The sequence below is a fragment of the Crinia signifera genome, chromosome 7, assembly GCF_055691185.1.
Source record: "Crinia signifera chromosome 7, ASM5569118v1, whole genome shotgun sequence".
In the NCBI taxonomy this organism is placed as follows: Eukaryota; Metazoa; Chordata; class Amphibia; order Anura; family Myobatrachidae; genus Crinia; species Crinia signifera.
In genome coordinates this window covers 161,335,807-161,356,006 of record NC_139223.1, presented here as the reverse complement: position 1 = coordinate 161,356,006, position 20,200 = coordinate 161,335,807, and the positions used below count along the sequence as shown (strand labels likewise).

At 49.6% G+C, this 20,200-nt stretch overlaps 2 protein-coding genes across 6 annotated transcripts in view; one reads left to right on the top strand and one right to left on the bottom strand.

Annotated features, from left to right (window-relative positions):
- The window catches only part of NBEAL1 (neurobeachin like 1), a 150,480-nt gene extending 145,346 nt beyond the window's left edge, over positions 1-5,134 (top strand). For all 3 annotated transcript variants that reach the window (XM_083154142.1, XM_083154140.1, XM_083154141.1), the window contains one exon: positions 1,546-5,134. In XM_083154142.1, the coding sequence (XP_083010268.1) occupies positions 1,546-1,644 (99 nt within the window). In that variant the 3' untranslated portion in view covers positions 1,645-5,134. The remainder of the gene's footprint in view (positions 1-1,545) is intronic.
- An 842-nt stretch (positions 5,135-5,976) lies between these two features.
- FASTKD2 (FAST kinase domains 2) overlaps positions 5,977-20,200 on the bottom strand; it is a 54,155-nt gene continuing 39,931 nt past the window's right edge. For all 3 annotated transcript variants that reach the window (XM_083154145.1, XM_083154143.1, XM_083154144.1), the window contains exons 11-12: positions 14,984-15,098; positions 5,977-6,176 (exon numbers count right to left, since the gene is read on the bottom strand). In XM_083154145.1, coding sequence (XP_083010271.1) covers positions 6,078-6,176; positions 14,984-15,098 — 214 coding nt within the window. In that variant the 3' untranslated portion in view covers positions 5,977-6,077. The remainder of the gene's footprint in view (positions 6,177-14,983; positions 15,099-20,200) is intronic.

The window sequence follows — 20,200 nt, the reverse complement described above, 5'->3', positions numbered from 1 at the left end:
TGAGATGTGTATGGACCTTAGATGTGGGCACTCGGCCCGCTGTAGTGACTGGGATAATTGCTGCTTATGCTGACCTGTGCCTGAGATGTGTATGTACCTTAGATGTGGGCACTCGGCCCGCTGTGGTGACGGGGATAATTGCTGCTTATCCTGGGTCGTGGCTGAGATGTGTGTGGACCTTTGATTTGGGTGCTCGGCCCGCTGTGGTGACGGGGATAATTGCTGCTTATCCTGGGTCGTGGCTGAGATGTGTGTGGACCTTTGATTTGGGTGCTCGGGCCGCTGTAGTGACTGGGGTAATTGCTGCTTCTCCTGGCCTGTGCCTGAGATGTGTATGGACCTTAGATGTGGGCGCTCGGCCCGCTGTAGTGACGGGGATAATTGCTGTTTATCCTGACCTGTGCCTGAGATGTGTATGGACCTTAGATGTGGGCGCTCGGCCCGCTGTGGTGAAGGGGGTAATTGCTGCTTCTCCTGGTTCGTGGCTGAGATGTGTATAGACATTAGATGTGGGCGCTCGGCCCGCTGTGGTGACGGGGGTAATTGCTGCTTCTCCTGGTTCGTGGCTGAGATGTGTATAGACATTAGATGTGGGCACTCATCCCGCTTTGGTGACGGGGGTAATTGCTGCTTCTCCTGGGCCGTGGCTGAGATGTGTATGGACCTTAGATGTGGGCGCTCGGCCTGCTGTAGTGACTGGGGTAATTGCTGCTTATGCTGACCTGTTACTGAGATGTGTATGTACCTTAGATGTGGGCACTCGGCCCGCTGTGGTGACGGGCATAATTGCTGCTTCTCCTGGCCTGTGCCTGAGATGTGTATGGACCTTAGATGTGGGCGCTCGGCCCGCTGTAGTGACGGGGATAATTGCTGTTTATCCTGACCTGTGCCTGAGATGTGTATAGACATTAGATGTGGGCACTCATCCCGCTTTGGTGACGGGGGTAATTGCTGCTTCTCCTGGGCCGTGGCTGTGATGTGTATGGACCTTAGATGTGGGCGCTCGGCCCGCTGTGGTGACGGGGGTAATTGCTGTTTATCCTGGGCCATGCCTGAGATGTGTATAGCCCTTCTATGTGGGTGCTCGACCCGCTGTAGTGACTGGGGTAATTGCTGCTTCTCCTGGTTCGTGGCTGAGATGTGTATAGACATTAGATGTGGACGCTCAGCCTGCTGTGGTGACATGGGTAATTGCTGCTTCTCCTGGGCCGTGGCTGAGATGTGTATGGACCTTAGATGTGGGTGCTCGGCCCGCTGTGGTGATGGGGGTAATTGCTGCTTCTCCTGGGCCGTGGCTGTGATGTGTATAGACATTAGATGTGGGCACTCATCCCGCTATGCTGGAGGTAATTGCTGCTTCTCCTTGGCCGTGGCTGTGTATGGACCTTAGATGTGGGCGCTCGGCCCGCTGTAGTGACTGGGGTAATTGCTGCTTCTCATGGCCTGTGGCTGAGATGTGTATGGATGCTCGGCCCGCTGTGGTGACGGGGGTAATTGCGGTTTATCCTGACCTGTGCCTTATTTCTCTTCTATCTTGTGTTTTAGGCAAAGTCCGGTCAAATTTCCAGAAAGCTTTTTGGGTCCAGCAGACGACTCAGTCAAATATCATCAGGAGAAACAGAATACAACACTCAAGACTCCTAAATCCCCTCCACCCCTTTCTAATCCTCTGTCTCTCTGTGCTGGTGTGCAATACCCGGGGGACAGAATTACTAACACTACATTATCGGTACAGACTTTAGGGTACGCTCCCGGGATGCTCAGGAGACTCGCAGATATTGGGGAATCTCCTCCTGTAAAGTGGGTGGGGCCTGAGTATATGAATCATACCCACTATGCAGTGAACTGCTCCATTCCACAATGCTACCCGGGCCGTAATTGCATGAATTCCCACTGGTGGAAGAGGCACAGATGTAGCTCGGGTACAGCGTTCAGATGAGAGGTTGTGGATTCAGGAACTTTCCTCTTTTCTAGATAAGACGCCTTAAATTGCTGCTTAATATATTTAATCTTTTGCTGGCAGGAGTTTTGTCTCTCCAGTAGCACAAAGGTTATGTATTATAGGAATGGCATGTACTATCTTATATAATCAGAAGCCTTCTCTCCTTGCACTACACTTCTTTCTATTTCTCAATGACTGACCAGCATTACTATCCTATGGGAGATTCTGAGCAATGTCGGGACCAGGGGGACCAGCTTCCTCCCAAGTGGGAACCAGCAATTCCGCTCCAACTGTCTGTGGTGTAAGCGGCAGAACGGTCTTGTCACGTACTTTAATCCTATTTACCGGGATTGTATATGTTTCATATTACCTGTAATGATGACTCTAATGGTTTCTATGGACCCAAAGGTCTGTTGTATAATTGCCTTATCTTACTTTAGGGGTGATTACATGGATGATCAAGTGCGTTCCGGGCTTCTCCTGGCCTCTGATAAGGATCGGATTCTTCCATTCCACGGTTTACCATTGTGGTTTGGATTACTTATTTTGGTTTGTGCACAGCCACAGGTCGTGGGATTGCCAGGATCTGCAATAATTTGTGTGGTGGCGCGTGTATTCCAGCTAAGTGTAAATGCATTTGGCGATGGCAGTGCTGAGCAAACACTAGCAGTATTATGTCAGCTAAGAGCCTCCCACTGTTGAATGGGGCTCAGCAGCGCCACCTCTGACCAGGTCCTTATTCCGAGTCGAAGTTGTACTTTTAGTGACTGATGAAACGCATCACCCTGGGGAAAAAGCATATAGGTTCTTCCCATGTAGAAATGGTTTATAATATATCTTTTTGCATCACCCATCGCTCTATAACTATATATTATCCATACAATATCCCTTTAGACTGTGATCTTATAGATACTCTGTTATTTTATCTACTTGAACCAGTTGTACAGATGCGTCTGTCTCGCTGTGCAGAACATGGTGATGCTAGAGAGCTGGTAGGGCTTGTGATGCGTAGAGGTGACCGGGGTCGGCTGGGTCCTCAGTGCCGGTGCAGGGCAGGACATGTGGCAGGGGCATGGGGAAGGTGGGGTGGGGGTTGCCTGGGAATCATACTAAATTACTTATTTATTTTCGGGTTTATGTTTGTTCGTGTAATAACGAGTTTGGGATCTAATTAAAAACTGATCATTGTATGTGATATTTCTGATGTTTATTTGTGAATCAAATTATTTATGATGTGGGTAACTGTTATACTGTAACATGTATGTAGCGTGTAATGCTTTCATGTATTTATTTTTACCAGCTAGAAATCCCAAAGTCTGGTTGTTATACCCCGTCTACATGAGTGTCCACTTATACGTAGTGCCTTCATCACCTACATATAGTAGGTGTAACCAGCATCCAGCTAATCACGTTGTCAGGAACATTATTCCCAATGTTGCTGCATTCCTCTGAAACGCGTAGGGTTTATTATTGCCAATGAGCACAATGATCCGTATCCTGTCTCTTCCTTAGTCACGTACAAGACGTGCGCTAACATTGTTTAGTTGTATTATATTTATAAAGATTATTATATAGAGTCTTATCAGAAATCTAATTATGTCGGGGTCCAAAAGATTTGTTAATAGGAAATTGAGTGGAAAAGCAATGTTCTGGAGAACAATGTGGCACCCATGCAATATATAGGAGTCTGTGTTCTTACTGTTATGTTCTGGGGAACAATGTGGCACCCACGCAGTATATAGGCGTCTGTCTGTTCTTACTGTTGTGGCTTCATTGGAAATCCAGGAATTTGCTCAGATTTGTATTATTTTGTGTTTATCTAAAATGAATTATTGATGGGAATAAATGACAATTATCAGACAGACAAAGCAGCTTCATTAATCCGCATATAGCTGTAAAAGAGTCTTGCTGCATCTCAGACATAGAACTTCCAACACCCAGATTCTGTTATATATCTCTGTGGCTACTGTGTGTATATATTATATATACAGTAACCCAACACCCAGACACTGATTCTGTTATAGCCCTGGGTACTGTGTGTATATATTATATACAGATAGCTTATACATACTGTAAACCAGGGAGTGTAGGAAGACATTATACAATAGATATAGAGCTGCAAGTAAATCTTACACCCATATTATTTCTTACACTAATTTAGAGATTTAAAAACTAAATGTGAATTCATAGTTCACTAAAGGATTTTCCATATGGATAAGAGTACCGTGGCCCCGCCGCCAAGACTGGTGATCATGGCTGTCAGGCCACGGAACTGCGTTAAATACTATTAGTAGTGACAGAACTGTATTTATACATGTCTATCAGGGGACAGGACACTGAAATAATTATTAGGGTGGTAGGTGCTGTTGTAAGGAGGAGGAACAAGCACATGAGGGGAAAGGGCCCTGCTTGTGAGAGCTTACATTCTAAATTCTGGTTACAGCAATTGGAGCTCTGATAAAACAAATAGAATGAATCCATGACGTCTTCCAGGGTAAGGGTGCTAGAAGTCTCTTTAATGTGTTTTATTCTTGTTTTGACCAAACCCAATTATCTCATGTTGAACCCATCCCCGGACAGAGCTGCTCCTGATGCCATGTGTGCAATATAGATTTAGCTGTATGTCATCTCATAGACAGGCACCATTACACTACATAGACCTGGTGCAATAAGCTGCAGAGTAAGCAGAGGTCTGTTTAAGGCTTGCTGATAAATTTCCGTGTTCTGACCTTGCAGCAATGTGGTGACACTAATGATAGCGGGGTAAAGAGAACCTGGCGCGGGTGGAGATGTATGGCATCCTCATACAACGTCCCCATTACACCTCTTCTAGATATTCCCAATGCTGACAATCCATCGCCATTTTACCCATTTGCCTTTTGCAAATAATCTCTACTGTTTTTAATGAATTTCCTGGTGTGATTGTGCAATATGTATTAGTGTGTAACCCGTACAGTGCGACACTGCAATAATGACAAGCACCAGTGGCACAACTACGGACTGAAAGGACCACACGCGTGTCTCAGATCTATTGTATGTACAATGTTTTTAAAATGTTTTGCACTTTTTTTTTTTTTTTAAAGAAACTAACATTTGTAAAGTGTAACATTTGTACAGAATATATTGGCAATGACTGTTGTATATACTGTAATTCTGCAGCACAGAGAATAAAGTTTGGAATATTGCTTAAAACCTGTGTGTCATTGTGTAACACTTAACAATTAGCCCTTGCCCCACCCCAGCTACCTCTTCTGCTACAGCACCGGTTCACCTTGCTAATAAGTTCCCAGTGTAGAGATTGTGATACATTATAGAGCACTGACTAGTTGCAGTGTCAGTGAGCACCCTGTAGAGGGCAGCACTGTGTAATCAGGATTAACACAATTATTTTTATACACCTGGACCCTCTCTAGTCCATTAACTAAATATACCCCCCAAACAGTGGGATTAATTCGTCAGCACGCCCCCTGCTGGTAGTCTCTGCTATGGGGGTCTATTGGAGGAACTCCTTCGTTGCTTTGCTCAGTCGACAATTAGGATTTAATGTGGCTGAAAGCACCGGTTTTGCTACGTTAAGCTGCTAAACCAGTCTAATGTTGCTTCGTGGGCATATAAACTACCAGGGTTTGGCTGCTTGGAGGTTGTGAGAAAGTGTATCCTGGGTGATGGTGGTCTGATTGGATAGCTCTGAAAGACGCCCATTACTACAGATGGCCAACAGGGGGCGAGCAGAACTGAATTCTTCCTGCAGGGAGTCAAACAAGTTACACCTGATAATATAGATGCTATGTTCTCCATTCATTGAAATAAAGTGTCCGCAGGGTTAAATTCGGGCGGAGACAATTAATATTCCCCACATATCCACTATTTGCAATGTATCTGTGACATCCGCTCCTTTTTGCGTGTAAAACCAGCGCATCACCCCACCGCCTTCTACGGTAGCATCTACGTTGTTAATGTACCGAAGCTTCAGAGGGATGGTTAGAAATATCTATAGTAAAGAAAAAAACTCTGTTTACAAAACCTGAAGCACGAGGAATCGGAGACACGGTTATCATTTGAATTAATTTATTCCTTTCAGCTAATTTAAGTAAAAAGTGTCCTGTAGGTCTTCCTGCGCGGGTCACTCACATTATTATTCATTCTCGATGTCACATGATTTTCTAAACACAGTTTTTTGCAAAAAATTCACTTTCTCGTCGTCAGGCATCCCAAAAAACCTGTGTACTGGAACCTTGGAAAGAGAAGAATAGGTTAGCTGGTGACCATGGTGGAATCTCATGGAGTTGTCACTGGAATACCGCATGTAATAATAGGGAACTGATTCAATGGGGAAAGACACAAACCCAGCGACCTCTTCTAAATACTAGGGTGTTTTACCCAGAAGGCAGCAGAACACCTCTCACATCAGGAAACCAAACCCCCCAACGCCTTGTATAGCGATTACAAACCTCCACGTTTGCTCATTAGGATAGTGTATATAGGGGCAGATGTATTAAGCCTGGTAAAGTGATAAAATGGCCGTTGATCACGCCACAGTCAAACCAGTTCATAACTATCATTTTTCAAACCCAGGGGTAAGTGTATGAAGCAGGGATAAGGGCGGAGAAGTGATACAGTGCCTGGTACTTTACCACCGACCAATCAGCTCCTGACTATGAAGTCTCCCATCCTCCAGAAACAGGAGACATGGGAGGGTCATTATACATTATAGCGGAACAGGAGACGCGGGAGGGTCATTACACATTATATGGGAACATGGAACAGGAGACTTGGGAGGATCATTATACATTATAGCGGAACAGGAGACGCGGAAGGATCATTATACGGGAACACGGAACAGAAGACGCGGGAGGGTCATTATACATTATAGCAGAATAGAAGACGCGGGAGGGTCATTATACATTATATGGGAACACTGAACAGGAGACGTGGGAGGGTCATTATATGGGAACACGGAACATGAGACGCGGGAGGGTCATTGTACATTATATGGGAACACGGAACATGAGACACGGAAGGGTCATTGTACATTATATGGGAACATGGAACATGAGACGCGGGAGGGTCATTATACATTATAGCAGAACAGGAGACACGGGAGGGTCATTCTACATTATATGGGAACACAGAACAGGAGACGCGGGAGGGTCATTATACATTATATGGGAACACGGAACATGAGACGCGGGAGGGTCATTATATGGGAACATGGAACATGAGACGCGGGAGGGTCATTATACATTATATGGGAACACGGAGTAGAAGACGCGGGAGGGACATTATACATTATATGGGAACACGGAGTAGAAGACGCGGGAGGGTCATTATACATTATAGCGGAACAGGAGACGGAGGAGGATCATTACACATTATATGGGAACGCGGAACAGGAGACGCGGAAGGATCATTATACGGGAACACGGAACAGGAGACGCGGGAGGGTCATTATACATTAAAGCAGAATAGAAGACGCGGGAGGGTCATTATACATTATATGGGAACACGGAACAGGAGACACGGGAGGGTCATTATATGGGAACACGGAACAGGAGACGCGGGAGGGTCATTATATGGGAACACGGAACATGAGACGCGGGAGGGTCATTGTACATTATATGGGAACACGGAACATGTGACGCGGGAGGGTCATTGTACATTATATGGGAACACGGAACATGAGACGCGGGAGGGTCATTATACATTATAGCAGAACAGGAGACAAGGGATGGTCATTATACATTATATGGGAACAGGAGACGCGGGAGGGTCATTGTACATTATATGGGAACATGGAACAGGAGACTTGGGAGGATCATTATACATTATAGCGGAACAGAAGACGGAGGAGGATCATTACACATTATATGGGAACGCGGAACAGGAGACGCGGGAGGGTCATTATATGGGAACACGGAACAGGAGACGCGGGAGGGTCATTATATGGGAACACGGAACAGGAGACGCGGGAGGGTCATTATACATTATATGGGAACACAGAACAGGAGACGCGGGAGGGACATTATATGGGAACATGGAACAGGAGACGCGGGAGGGACATTATATGGGAACACGGAACAGGAGACGCGGTAGGGTCATTATATGGGAACACGGAACAGGAGACGCAGGAGGGTCATTATACATTATATGGGCACACGGAACATGAGACACGGGAGGGACATTATATGGGAACACGGAACAGGAGACGCGGGAGGGACATTATATGGGAACACGGAACAGGAGACGCGGGAGGGTCATTGTACATTATATGGGAACACAGAACAGGAGACGCGGGAGGGTCATTGTACATTATATGGGAACACAGAACAGGAGACGCGGGAGGGTCATTATACATTATATGGGAACACGGAACATGAGACGCGGGAGGGTCATTGTACATTATATGGGAACACGGAACATGAGACGCGGGAGGGTCATTATACATTATAGCAGAACAGGAGACAAGGGAGGGTCATTATACATTATATGGGAACACGGAACATGAGACGCGGGAGGGTCATTGTACATTATATGGGAACACGGAACATGAGACTTGGGAGGATCATTATACATTATAGCGGAACAGGAGACGCGGAAGGATCATTATACGGGAACACGGAACAGAAGACGCGGGAGGGTCATTATACATTATAGCAGAATAGAAGACGCGGGGGGGTCATTATACATTATATGGGAACACTGAACAGGAGACGTGGGAGGGTCATTATATGGGAACACGGAACATGAGACGCGGGAGGGTCATTGTACATTATATGGGAACACGGAACATGAGACGCGGGAGGGTCATTATACATTATAGCAGAACAGGAGACACGGGAGGGTCATTATACATTATATGGGAACACAGAACAGGAGACGTGGGAGGGTCATTATACATTATATGGGAACACGGAACATGAGACGCGGGAGGGTCATTATATGGGAACATGGAACATGAGACGCGGGAGGGTCATTATACATTATATGGGAACACGGAGTAGAAGACGCGGGAGGGACATTATACATTATATGGGAACACGGAGTAGAAGACGCGGGAGGGTCATTATACATTATAGCGGAACAGGAGACGGAGGAGGATCATTACACATTATATGGGAACGCGGAACAGGAGACGCGGGAGGGTCATTATATGGGAACACGGAACAGGAGACGCGGGAGGGTCATTATATGGGAACACGGAACAGGAGACGCGGGAGGGTCATTATATGGGAACACGGAACAGGAGACGCGGGAGGGTCATTATATGGGAACACGGAACAGGAGACGCGGGAGGGTCATTATACATTATATGGGAACACGGAACAGGAGACGCGGGAGGGACATTATATGGGAACATGGAACATGAGACGCAGGAGGGTATTTATACATTATATGGGAACACGGAGTAGAAGACGCGGGAGGGTCATTATATGGGAACGCGGAACAGGAGACGCGGTAGGGTCATTATATGGGAACACGGAACAGGAGACGCAGGAGGGTCATTATACATTATATGGGCACACGGAACATGAGACACGGGAGAGACATTATATGGGAACACGGAATTGAAGACGCGGGAAGATCATTACACATATGGGAACAGGAGACGCAGGAGGGTCATTATACATTATATGGGAACACGGAACAGGAGACGCGGGAGGGTCATTATATGGGAACACGGAACAGGAGACGCGGGAGGGTCATTATACATTATATGGGAACACGGAACATGAGACGCGGGAGGGACATTATATGGGAACACGGAACATGAGACGCGGGAGGGACATTATATGGGAACATGAGACGTGGGAGGGTCATTATACATTATATGGGAACACGGAGTAGAAGACGCGGGAGGGTCATTATACATTATATGGGAACGCGTAACAGGAGACGCGGGAGGGTCATTATATGGGAATACGGAACAGGAGACGCGGGAGGGTCATTATACATTATATGGGAACACGGAACATGAGATGCGGGAGGGACATTATATGGGAACACGGAACATGAGACGCGGGAGGGACATTATATGGGAACATGAGACGTGGGAGGGTCATTATACATTATATGGGAACACGGAGTAGAAGACGCGGGAGGGTCATTATACATTATATGGGAACGCGGAACAGGAGACGCGGGAGGGTCATTATATGGGAACAAGGAACAGGAGACGCAGGAGGGTCATTATACATTATATGGGAACACGGAACATGAGATGCGGGAGGGACATTATATGGGAACACGGAACAGGAGACGCGGGAGGGACATTATATGGGAACATGAGACGCAGGAGGGTCATTATACATTATATGGGAACACGGAGTAGAAGACGCGGGAGGGTCATTATACATTATATGGGAACGCGGAACAGGAGACGCGGGAGGGTCATTATATGGGAACAGGAGACGCGGGAGGGTCATTATACATTATATGGGAACACGGAACATGAGATGCGGGAGGGACATTATATGGGAACACGGAACATGAGATGCGGGAGGGACATTATACATTATATGAGAACACGGAGTAGAAGACGCGGGAGGGTCATTATACATTATATGGGAACGCGGAACAGGAGACGCGGGAGGGTCATTATACATTATATGGGAACACGGAACATGAGACACGGGAGAGACATTATATGGGAACATGAAACATGAGACGCGGGAGGGTCATTATATGGGAACACGGAACAGGAGACGCGGGAGGGACATTATATGGGAACACGGAACAGGAGACGCGGGAGGGTCATTATACATTATATGGGAACACGGAATTGAAGACGCGGGAAGATCATTACACATATGGGAACAGGAGACGCGGGAGGGTCATTGTACATTATATGGGAACACAGAACAGGAGACGCGGGAGAGTCATTATACATTATATGGGAACACGGAACAGGAGACACGGGAGGGTCATTGTACATTATATGGGAACACGGAATTGTACATTATATGGGAACACAGAACAGGAGACGCGGGAGAGTCATTATACATTATATGGGAACACGGAACAGGAGACACGGGAGGGTCATTGTACATTATATGGGAACACGGAATTGAAGACGCGGGAAGATCATTACACATATGGGAACAGGAGACGCGGGAGGGTCATTGTACATTATATGGGAACACGGAACAGGAGACGCGGGAGAGTCATTATACATTATATGGGAACACGGAATTGAAGACGCGGGAAGATCATTACACATATGGGAACAGGAGACGCGGGAGGGTCATTGTACATTATATGGGAACACGGAACAGGAGACGCGGGAGAGTCATTATACATTATATGGGAACACGGAACAGGAGACGCGGGAGGGTCATTGTACATTATATGGGAACACGGAACAGGAGACGCGGGAGGGTCATTATACATTATATGGGAACACGGAACAGAAAACGCGGGAGGGTCATTGTAGATTATAGGGGAACGCGGAACAGGAGACGCGGGAGGGTCATTATACGGGAACGCAGAACAGGAGACGCGGGAGGGTCATTGTACATTATATGGGAACACGGAACAGGAGACGTGGGAGGATCATTATACATTATAGCGGAACAGGAGACGCGGAAGGATCATTATACGGGAACACGGAACAGGAGACGCGGGAGGGTCATTATACATTATAGCAGAATAGAAGACGCGGGAGGGTCATTATACATTATATGGGAACACGGAACAGGAGACGCGGGAGGGTCATTATATGGGAACACGGAACAGGAGACGCGGGAGGGTCATTGTACATTATATGGGAACACGGAACATGAGACGCGGGAGGGTCATTGTACATTATATGGGAACACGGAACATGTGACGCGGGAGGGTCATTGTACATTATATGGGAACACGGAACATGAGACGCGGGAGGGTCATTATACATTATAGCAGAACAGGAGACAAGGGATGGTCATTATACATTATATGGGAACAGGAGACGCGGGAGGGTCATTGTACATTATATGGGAACATGGAACAGGAGACTTGGGAGGATCATTATACATTATAGCGGAACAGGAGACGCGGAAGGATCATTATACGGGAACACGGAACAGGAGACGCGGGAGGGTCATTATATGGGAACAGGAGACGCGGGAGGGTCATTATACATTATATGGGAACACGGAACATGAGATGCGGGAGGGACATTATATGGGAACACGGAACATGAGATGCGGGAGGGACATTATACATTATATGGGAACACGGAGTAGAAGACGCGGGAGGGTCATTATACATTATATGGGAACGCGGAACAGGAGACGTGGGAGGGTCATTATACATTATAGCAGAATAGAAGACGCGGGAGGGTCATTATACATTATATGGGAACACTGAACAGGAGACGTGGGAGGGTCATTATATGGGAACACGGAACATGAGACGCGGGAGGGTCATTGTACATTATATGGGAACACGGAACATGAGACGCGGGAGGGTCATTGTACATTATATGGGAACATGGAACATGAGACGCGGGAGGGTCATTATACATTATAGCAGAACAGGAGACACGGGAGGGTCATTATACATTATATGGGAACACAGAACAGGAGACGCGGGAGGGTCATTATACATTATATGGGAACACGGAACAGGAGACGCGGGAGGGTCATTATATGGGAACACGGAACAGGAGACGCGGGAGGGTCATTATATGGGAACACGGAACAGGAGACGCGGGAGGGTCATTATACATTATATGGGAACACGGAACAGGAGACGCGGGAGGGACATTATATGGGAACATGGAACATGAGACGCAGGAGGGTATTTATACATTATATGGGAACACGGAGTAGAAGACGCGGGAGGGTCATTATATGGGAACACGGAACATGAGACGCGGGAGGGTCATTATATGGGAACATGGAACATGAGACGCGGGAGGGACATTATACATTATATGGGAACACGGAGTAGAAGACGCGGGAGGGTCATTATACATTATAGCGGAACAGGAGACGGAGGAGGATCATTACACATTATATGGGAACAGGAGACGCGGGAGGGTCATTATATGGGAACACGGAACAGGAGACGCGGGAGGGTCATTATACATTATATGGGAACACGGGAACAGGAGACGCGGGAGGGACATTATATGGGAACATGGAACATGAGACGCAGGAGGGTATTTATACATTATATGGGAACACGGAGTAGAAGACGCGGGAGGGTCATTATATGGGAACGCGGAACAGGAGACGCGGTAGGGTCATTATATGGGAACACGGAACAGGAGACGCAGGAGGGTCATTATACATTATATGGGCACACGGAACATGAGACACGGGAGGGACATTATATGGGAACACGGAACAGGAGACGCGGGAGGGACATTATATGGGAACATGGAACATGAGACGCAGGAGGGTCATTATATGGGAACATGGAACATGAGACGCAGGAGGGTCATTATACATTATATGGGAACACGGAACAGGAGACGCGGGAGGGTCATTATATGGGAACACGGAACAGGAGACGCGGGAGGGTCATTATACATTATATGGGAACACGGAACATGAGACGCGGGAGGGACATTATATGGGAACACGGAACATGAGACGCGGGAGGGACATTATATGGGAACATGAGACGTGGGAGGGTCATTATACATTATATGGGAACACGGAGTAGAAGACGCGGGAGGGTCATTATACATTATATGGGAACGCGGAACAGGAGACGCGGGAGGGTCATTATATGGGAATACGGAACAGGAGACGCGGGAGGGTCATTATACATTATATGGGAACACGGAGTAGAAGACGCGGGAGGGTCATTATATGGGAACACGGAACAGGAGACGCGGGAGGGTCATTATACATTATATGGGAACACGGAACATGAGATGCGGGAGGGACATTATATGGGAACACGGAACATGAGACGCGGGAGGGACATTATATGGGAACATGAGACGTGGGAGGGTCATTATACATTATATGGGAACACGGAGTAGAAGACGCGGGAGGGTCATTATACATTATATGGGAACGCGGAACAGGAGACGCGGGAGGGTCATTATATGGGAATACGGAACAGGAGACGCGGGAGGGTCATTATACATTATATGGGAACACGGAACATGAGATGCGGGAGGGACATTATATGGGAACACGGAACATGAGACGCGGGAGGGACATTATATGGGAACATGAGACGTGGGAGGGTCATTATACATTATATGGGAACACGGAGTAGAAGACGCGGGAGGGTCATTATACATTATATGGGAACGCGGAACAGGAGACGCGGGAGGGTCATTATATGGGAACACGGAACAGGAGACGCGGGAGGGACATTATATGGGAACACGGAACAGGAGACGCGGGAGGGTCATTATACATTATATGGGAACACGGAATTGAAGACGCGGGAAGATCATTACACATATGGGAACAGGAGACGCGGGAGGGTCATTGTACATTATATGGGAACACGGAACAGGAGACGCGGGAGGGTCATTATACATTATATGGGAACACGGAACAGGAGACGCGGGAGGGTCATTGGACATTATATGGGAACACGGAACAGGAGACGCGGGAGGGTCATTATACATTATATGGGAACACGGAACAGAAAACGCGGGAGGGTCATTGTAGATTATAGGGGAACGCGGAACAGGAGACGCGGGAGGGTCATTATACGGGAACGCAGAACAGGAGACGCGGGAGGGTCATTATACATTATAGCGGAACAGGAGATGCGGGAGGATCATTATACGGGAACGCAGAACAGGAGACGCGGGAGGGTCATTGTACAATATATGGGAACACGGAACTGGAAATGCGGGAGGGTCATTGTACATTATAGGGGAACGCGGAACAGGAGACGCGGGAGGGTCATTATACATTATAGCGGAACAGGAGACGCGGGAGGATCATTATACGGGAACGCAGAACAGGAGACGCGGGAGGGTCATTGTACAATATATGGGAACACGGAACTGGAAACGCGGGAGGGTCATTGTACATTATAGGGGAACGCGGAACAGGAGACTGAATAACGGGACAAACTCACCAGCGCTACATCAAAGCCGTAAGACTTGACCAGTCTGATTTTTGCAGCCACGTTTCCATTTGGATGAAGCGTCCCCAAAGTGAAAGCACTTTTAGGAAAGCAGAGTACAGCAATTCTACAGGAGATAATAAATACAAAACTGCGTTACATTCAGCCAAACGGGGTAAATAATATTAATAATAACGTTACACTAGTGCTGAAATAGAAACCTAGAAAGTATGTGTCCCCCCTAAATACAGTCAGTGCAGGACAGGGCTCTCTGATGTACGCAGCAGCAGCGGTAACTCTGGCCCCCAGAAGCAGAGCGCGGACCCTGCGAGCACCAACACAGAACTACCGGCCAACCAATAGAATCCAGTCACTGGCTGCTACGGAACCATCTGTTGGGGAAACCCCAGTCCTGGGGGAATAACATTAATTGTGGGGATTATAACTCTGTTATGCTAATTTATAATCAATATATGTTTCCATGTGATAATTATCTGTTTTATATGAGATATAATACATTTATTTTTAAAAGAGATTTTTTAGAGATTTTAGATACACAGTACACTTGGGCCCCTTCTCCAGACGGTGCACATGTGGTCCTTCTCCAGACGGTGCACATGTGGTCCTTCTCCAGACGGTGCACATGTGGTCCTTCTCCAGACGGTGCACATGTGGTCCTTCTCCAGACGGTGCACATGTGGTCCTTCTCCAGACGGTGCACATGTGGTCCTTCTCCAGACGGTGCACATGTGGTCCTTCTCCAGACGGTGCACATGTGGTCCTTCTCCAGACGGTGCACATGTGGTCCTTCTCCAGACGGTGCACATGTGGTCCTTCTCCAGACGGTGCACATGTGGTCCTTCTCCAGACGGTGCACATGTGGTCCTTCTCCAGACGGTGCACATGTGGTCCTTCTCCAGACGGTGCACATGTGGTCCTTCTCCAGACGGTGCACATGTGGTCCTTCTCCAGACGGTGCACATGTGGTCCTTCTCCAGACGGTGCACATGTGGTCCTTCTCCAGACGGTGCACATGTGGTCCTTCTCCAGACGGTGCACATGTGGTCCTTCTCCAGACGGTGCACATGTGGTCCTTCTCCAGACGGTGCACATGTGGTCCTTCTCCAGACGGTGCACATGTGGTCCTTCTCCAGACGGTGCACATGTGGTCCTTCTCCAGACGGTGCACATGTGGTCCTTCTCCAGACGGTGCACATGTGGTCCTTCTCCAGACGGTGCACATGTGGTCCTTCTCCAGACGGTGCACATGTGGTCCTTCTCCAGACGGTGCACATGTGGTCCTTCTCCAGACGGTGCACATGTGGTCCTCCTCCAGACGGTGCACATGTGGTCCTCCTCCAGACGGTGCACATGTGGTCCTCCTCCAGACGGTGCACATGTGGTCCTCCTCCAGACGGTGCACATGTGGTCCTCCTCCAGACGGTGCACATGTGGTCCTCCTCCAGACGGTGCACATGTGGTCCTCCTCCAGACGGTGCACATGTGGTCCTCCTCCAGACGGTGCACATGTGGTCCTCCTCCAGACGGTGCACATGTGGTCCTCCTCCAGACGGTGCACATGTGGTCCTCCTCCAGACGGTGCACATGTGGTCCTCCTCCAGACGGTGCACATGTGGTCCTCCTCCAGACGGTGCACATGTGGTCCTCCTCCAGACGGTGCACATGTGGTCCTCCTCCAGACGGTGCACATGTGGTCCTCCTCCAGACGGTGCACATGTGGTCCTCCTCCAGACGGTGCACATGTGGTCCTCCTCCAGACGGTGCACATGTGGTCCTCCTCCAGACGGTGCACATGTGGTCCTCCTCCAGACGGTGCACATGTGGTCCTCCTCCAGACGGTGCACATGTGGTCCTCCTCCAGACGGTGCACATGTGGTCCTCCTCCAGACGGTGCACATGTGGTCCTCCTCCAGACGGTGCACATGTGGTCCTCCTCCAGACGGTGCACATGTGGTCCTCCTCCAGACGGTGCACATGTGGTCCTCCTCCAGACGGTGCACATGTGGTCCTCCTCCAGACGGTGCACATGTGGTCCTCCTCCAGACGGTGCACATGTGGTCCTCCTCCAGACGGTGCACATGTGGTCCTCCTCCAGACGGTGCACATGTGGTCCTCCTCCAGACGGTGCACATGTGGTCCTCCTCCAGACGGTGCACATGTGGTCCTCCTCCAGACGGTGCACATGTGGTCCTCCTCCAGACGGTGCACATGTGGTCCTCCTCCAGACGGTGCACATGTGGTCCTCCTCCAGACGGTGCACATGTGGTCCTCCTCCAGACGGTGCACATGTGGTCCTCCTCCAGACGGTGCACATGTGGTCCTCCTCCAGACGGTGCACATGTGGTCCTCCTCCAGACGGTGCACATGTGGTCCTCCTCCAGACGGTGCACATGTGGTCCTCCTCCAGACGGTGCACATGTGGTCCTCCTCCAGACGGTGCACATGTGGTCCTCCTCCAGACGGTGCACATGTGGTCCTCCTCCAGACGGTGCACATGTGGTCCTCCTCCAGACGGTGCACATGTGGTCCTCCTCCAGACGGTGCACATGTGGTCCTCCTCCAGACGGTGCACATGTGGTCCTCCTCCAGACGGTGCACATGTGGTCCTCCTCCAGACGGTGCACATGTGGTCCTCCTCCAGACGGTGCACATGTGGTCCTCCTCCAGACGGTGCACATGTGGTCCTCCTCCAGACGGTGCACATGTGGTCCTCCTCCAGACGGTGCACATGTGGTCCTCCTCCAGACGGTGCACATGTGGTCCTCCTCCAGACGGTGCACATGTGGTCCTCCTCCAGACGGTGCACATGTGGTCCTCCTCCAGACGGTGCACATGTGGTCCTCCTCCAGACGGTGCACATGTGGTCCTCCTCCAGACGGTGCACATGTGGTCCTCCTCCAGACGGTGCACATGTGGTCCTCCTCCAGACGGTGCACATGTGGTCCTCCTCCAGACGGTGCACATGTGGTCCTCCTCCAGACGGTGCACATGTGGTCCTCCTCCAGACGGTGCACATGTGGTCCTCCTCCAGACGGTGCACATGTGGTCCTCCTCCAGACGGTGCACATGTGGTCCTCCTCCAGACGGTGCACATGTGGTCCTCCTCCAGACGGTGCACATGTGGTCCTCCTCCAGACGGTGCACATGTGGTCCTCCTCCAGACGGTGCACATGTGGTCCTCCTCCAGACGGTGCACATGTGGTCCTCCTCCAGACGGTGCACATGTGGTCCTCCTCCAGACGGTGCACATGTGGTCCTCCTCCAGACGGTGCACATGTGGTCCTCCTCCAGACGGTGCACATGTGGTCCTCCTCCAGACGGTGCACATGTGGTCCTCCTCCAGACGGTGCACATGTGGTCCTCCTCCAGACGGTGCACATGTGGTCCTCCTCCAGACGGTGCACATGTGGTCCTCCTCCAGACGGTGCACATGTGGTCCTCCTCCAGACGGTGCACATGTGGTCCTCCTCCAGACGGTGCACATGTGGTCCTCCTCCAGACGGTGCACATGTGGTCCTCCTCCAGACGGTGCACATGTGGTCCTCCTCCAGACGGTGCACATGTGGTCCTCCTCCAGACGGTGCACATGTGGTCCTCCTCCAGACGGTGCACATGTGGTCCTCCTCCAGACGGTGCACATGTGGTCCTCCTCCAGACGGTGCACATGTGGTCCTCCTCCAGACGGTGCACATGTGGTCCTCCTCCAGACGGTGCACATGTGGTCCTTCTCCAGACGGTGCACATGTGGTCCTCCTCCAGACGGTGCACATGTGGTCCTTCTCCAGACGGTGCACATGTGGTCCTTCTCCAGACGGTGCACATGTGGTCCTTCTCCAGACGGTGCACATGTGGTCCTTCTCCAGACGGTGCACATGTGGTCCTTCTCCAGACGGTGCACATGTGGTCCTTCTCCAGACGGTGCACATGTGGTCCTTCTCCAGACGGTGCACATGTGGTCCTTCTCCAGACATTGCATGTGGTCCTTCTCCAGGCGGTACATATGTGGTCCTTCTCCAGACATTGCATGTGGTCCTTCTCCAGACATTGCATGTGGTCCTTTTCCAGGCGGTACATATGTGGTCCTTCTCCAGACATTACATATGTGGTCCTTCTCCAGACATTGCATGTGGTCCTTCTCCAGGCGGTACATATATGGTCCTTCTCCAGGTGGTACATATGTGGTCCTTCTCCAGATGGTACATATGTGGTCCCTCTCTCTGTGAGGCTGAGTCCTACTAAAGGACCACACCCACTGGGTGACTGAGCAGCTCGGTTTCGTCGTTTGAGCTGCTTTCAGCTCGTAATGCCGCCCAGTGTGTATGGACAGACGATGAGCAGCGAGAGCTGATGCGTGCTCCCACATCATCGCTGGCCCACCCACTCATCTGCTGGTATTACCGATGGCGTGGATGGCTATCCATAACGTCCTTCTACGGAAAGTCGTCGACCCCCAGCAAAATCACTCAGTGTGTATGGACCCTTCGTGTTCATTCTAGCCCCCTGCATCTTTCAAAACCTGTGCAGTTCCTCTTCCCCAACTGGGGTGTCGCTCCATGCTGTGGAGCTTCTAGCACAGTGCGGCCTTTATACTGATATGAAGACCAAAGTGTGCTAGAAACACCACAGCAGATAGCGACACCCCAGGCGGGGAAGAGGAACTCTGCACGGGTTCTGGAAGATATAATGTGCTAGACTGAACACTGGAGAGAACAAGCAGGGACAGCACAACCAACAATCACTACACACGTACTAGGGTGTAATGGAGGGTCTCCTGGTTACTACACACGTACTAGGGTGTAATGGAGGGTCTCCTGGTTACTACACACGTACTAGCGTCTAATGGAGGGGTCTCCTGGTTACTCCACACGTACTAGGGTGTAATGGAGGGGTCTCCTGGTTACTCCACACGTACTAGGGTGTAATGGAGGGTCTCCTGGTTACTCCACACGTACTAGGGTGTAATGGAGGGTCTCCTGGTTACTCCACACGTACTAGGGTCTAATGGAGGGGTCTCCTGGTTACTCCACACGTACTAGGGTGTAATGGAGGGGTCTCCTGGTTACTACACACTTACTAGGGTGTAATGGAGGGTCTCCTGGTTACTACACACTTACTAGGGTGTAATGGAGGGTCTCCTGGTTACTACACACGTACTAGGGTGTAATGGAGGGGTCTCCTGGTCACTACACACGTACTAGGGTGTAATGG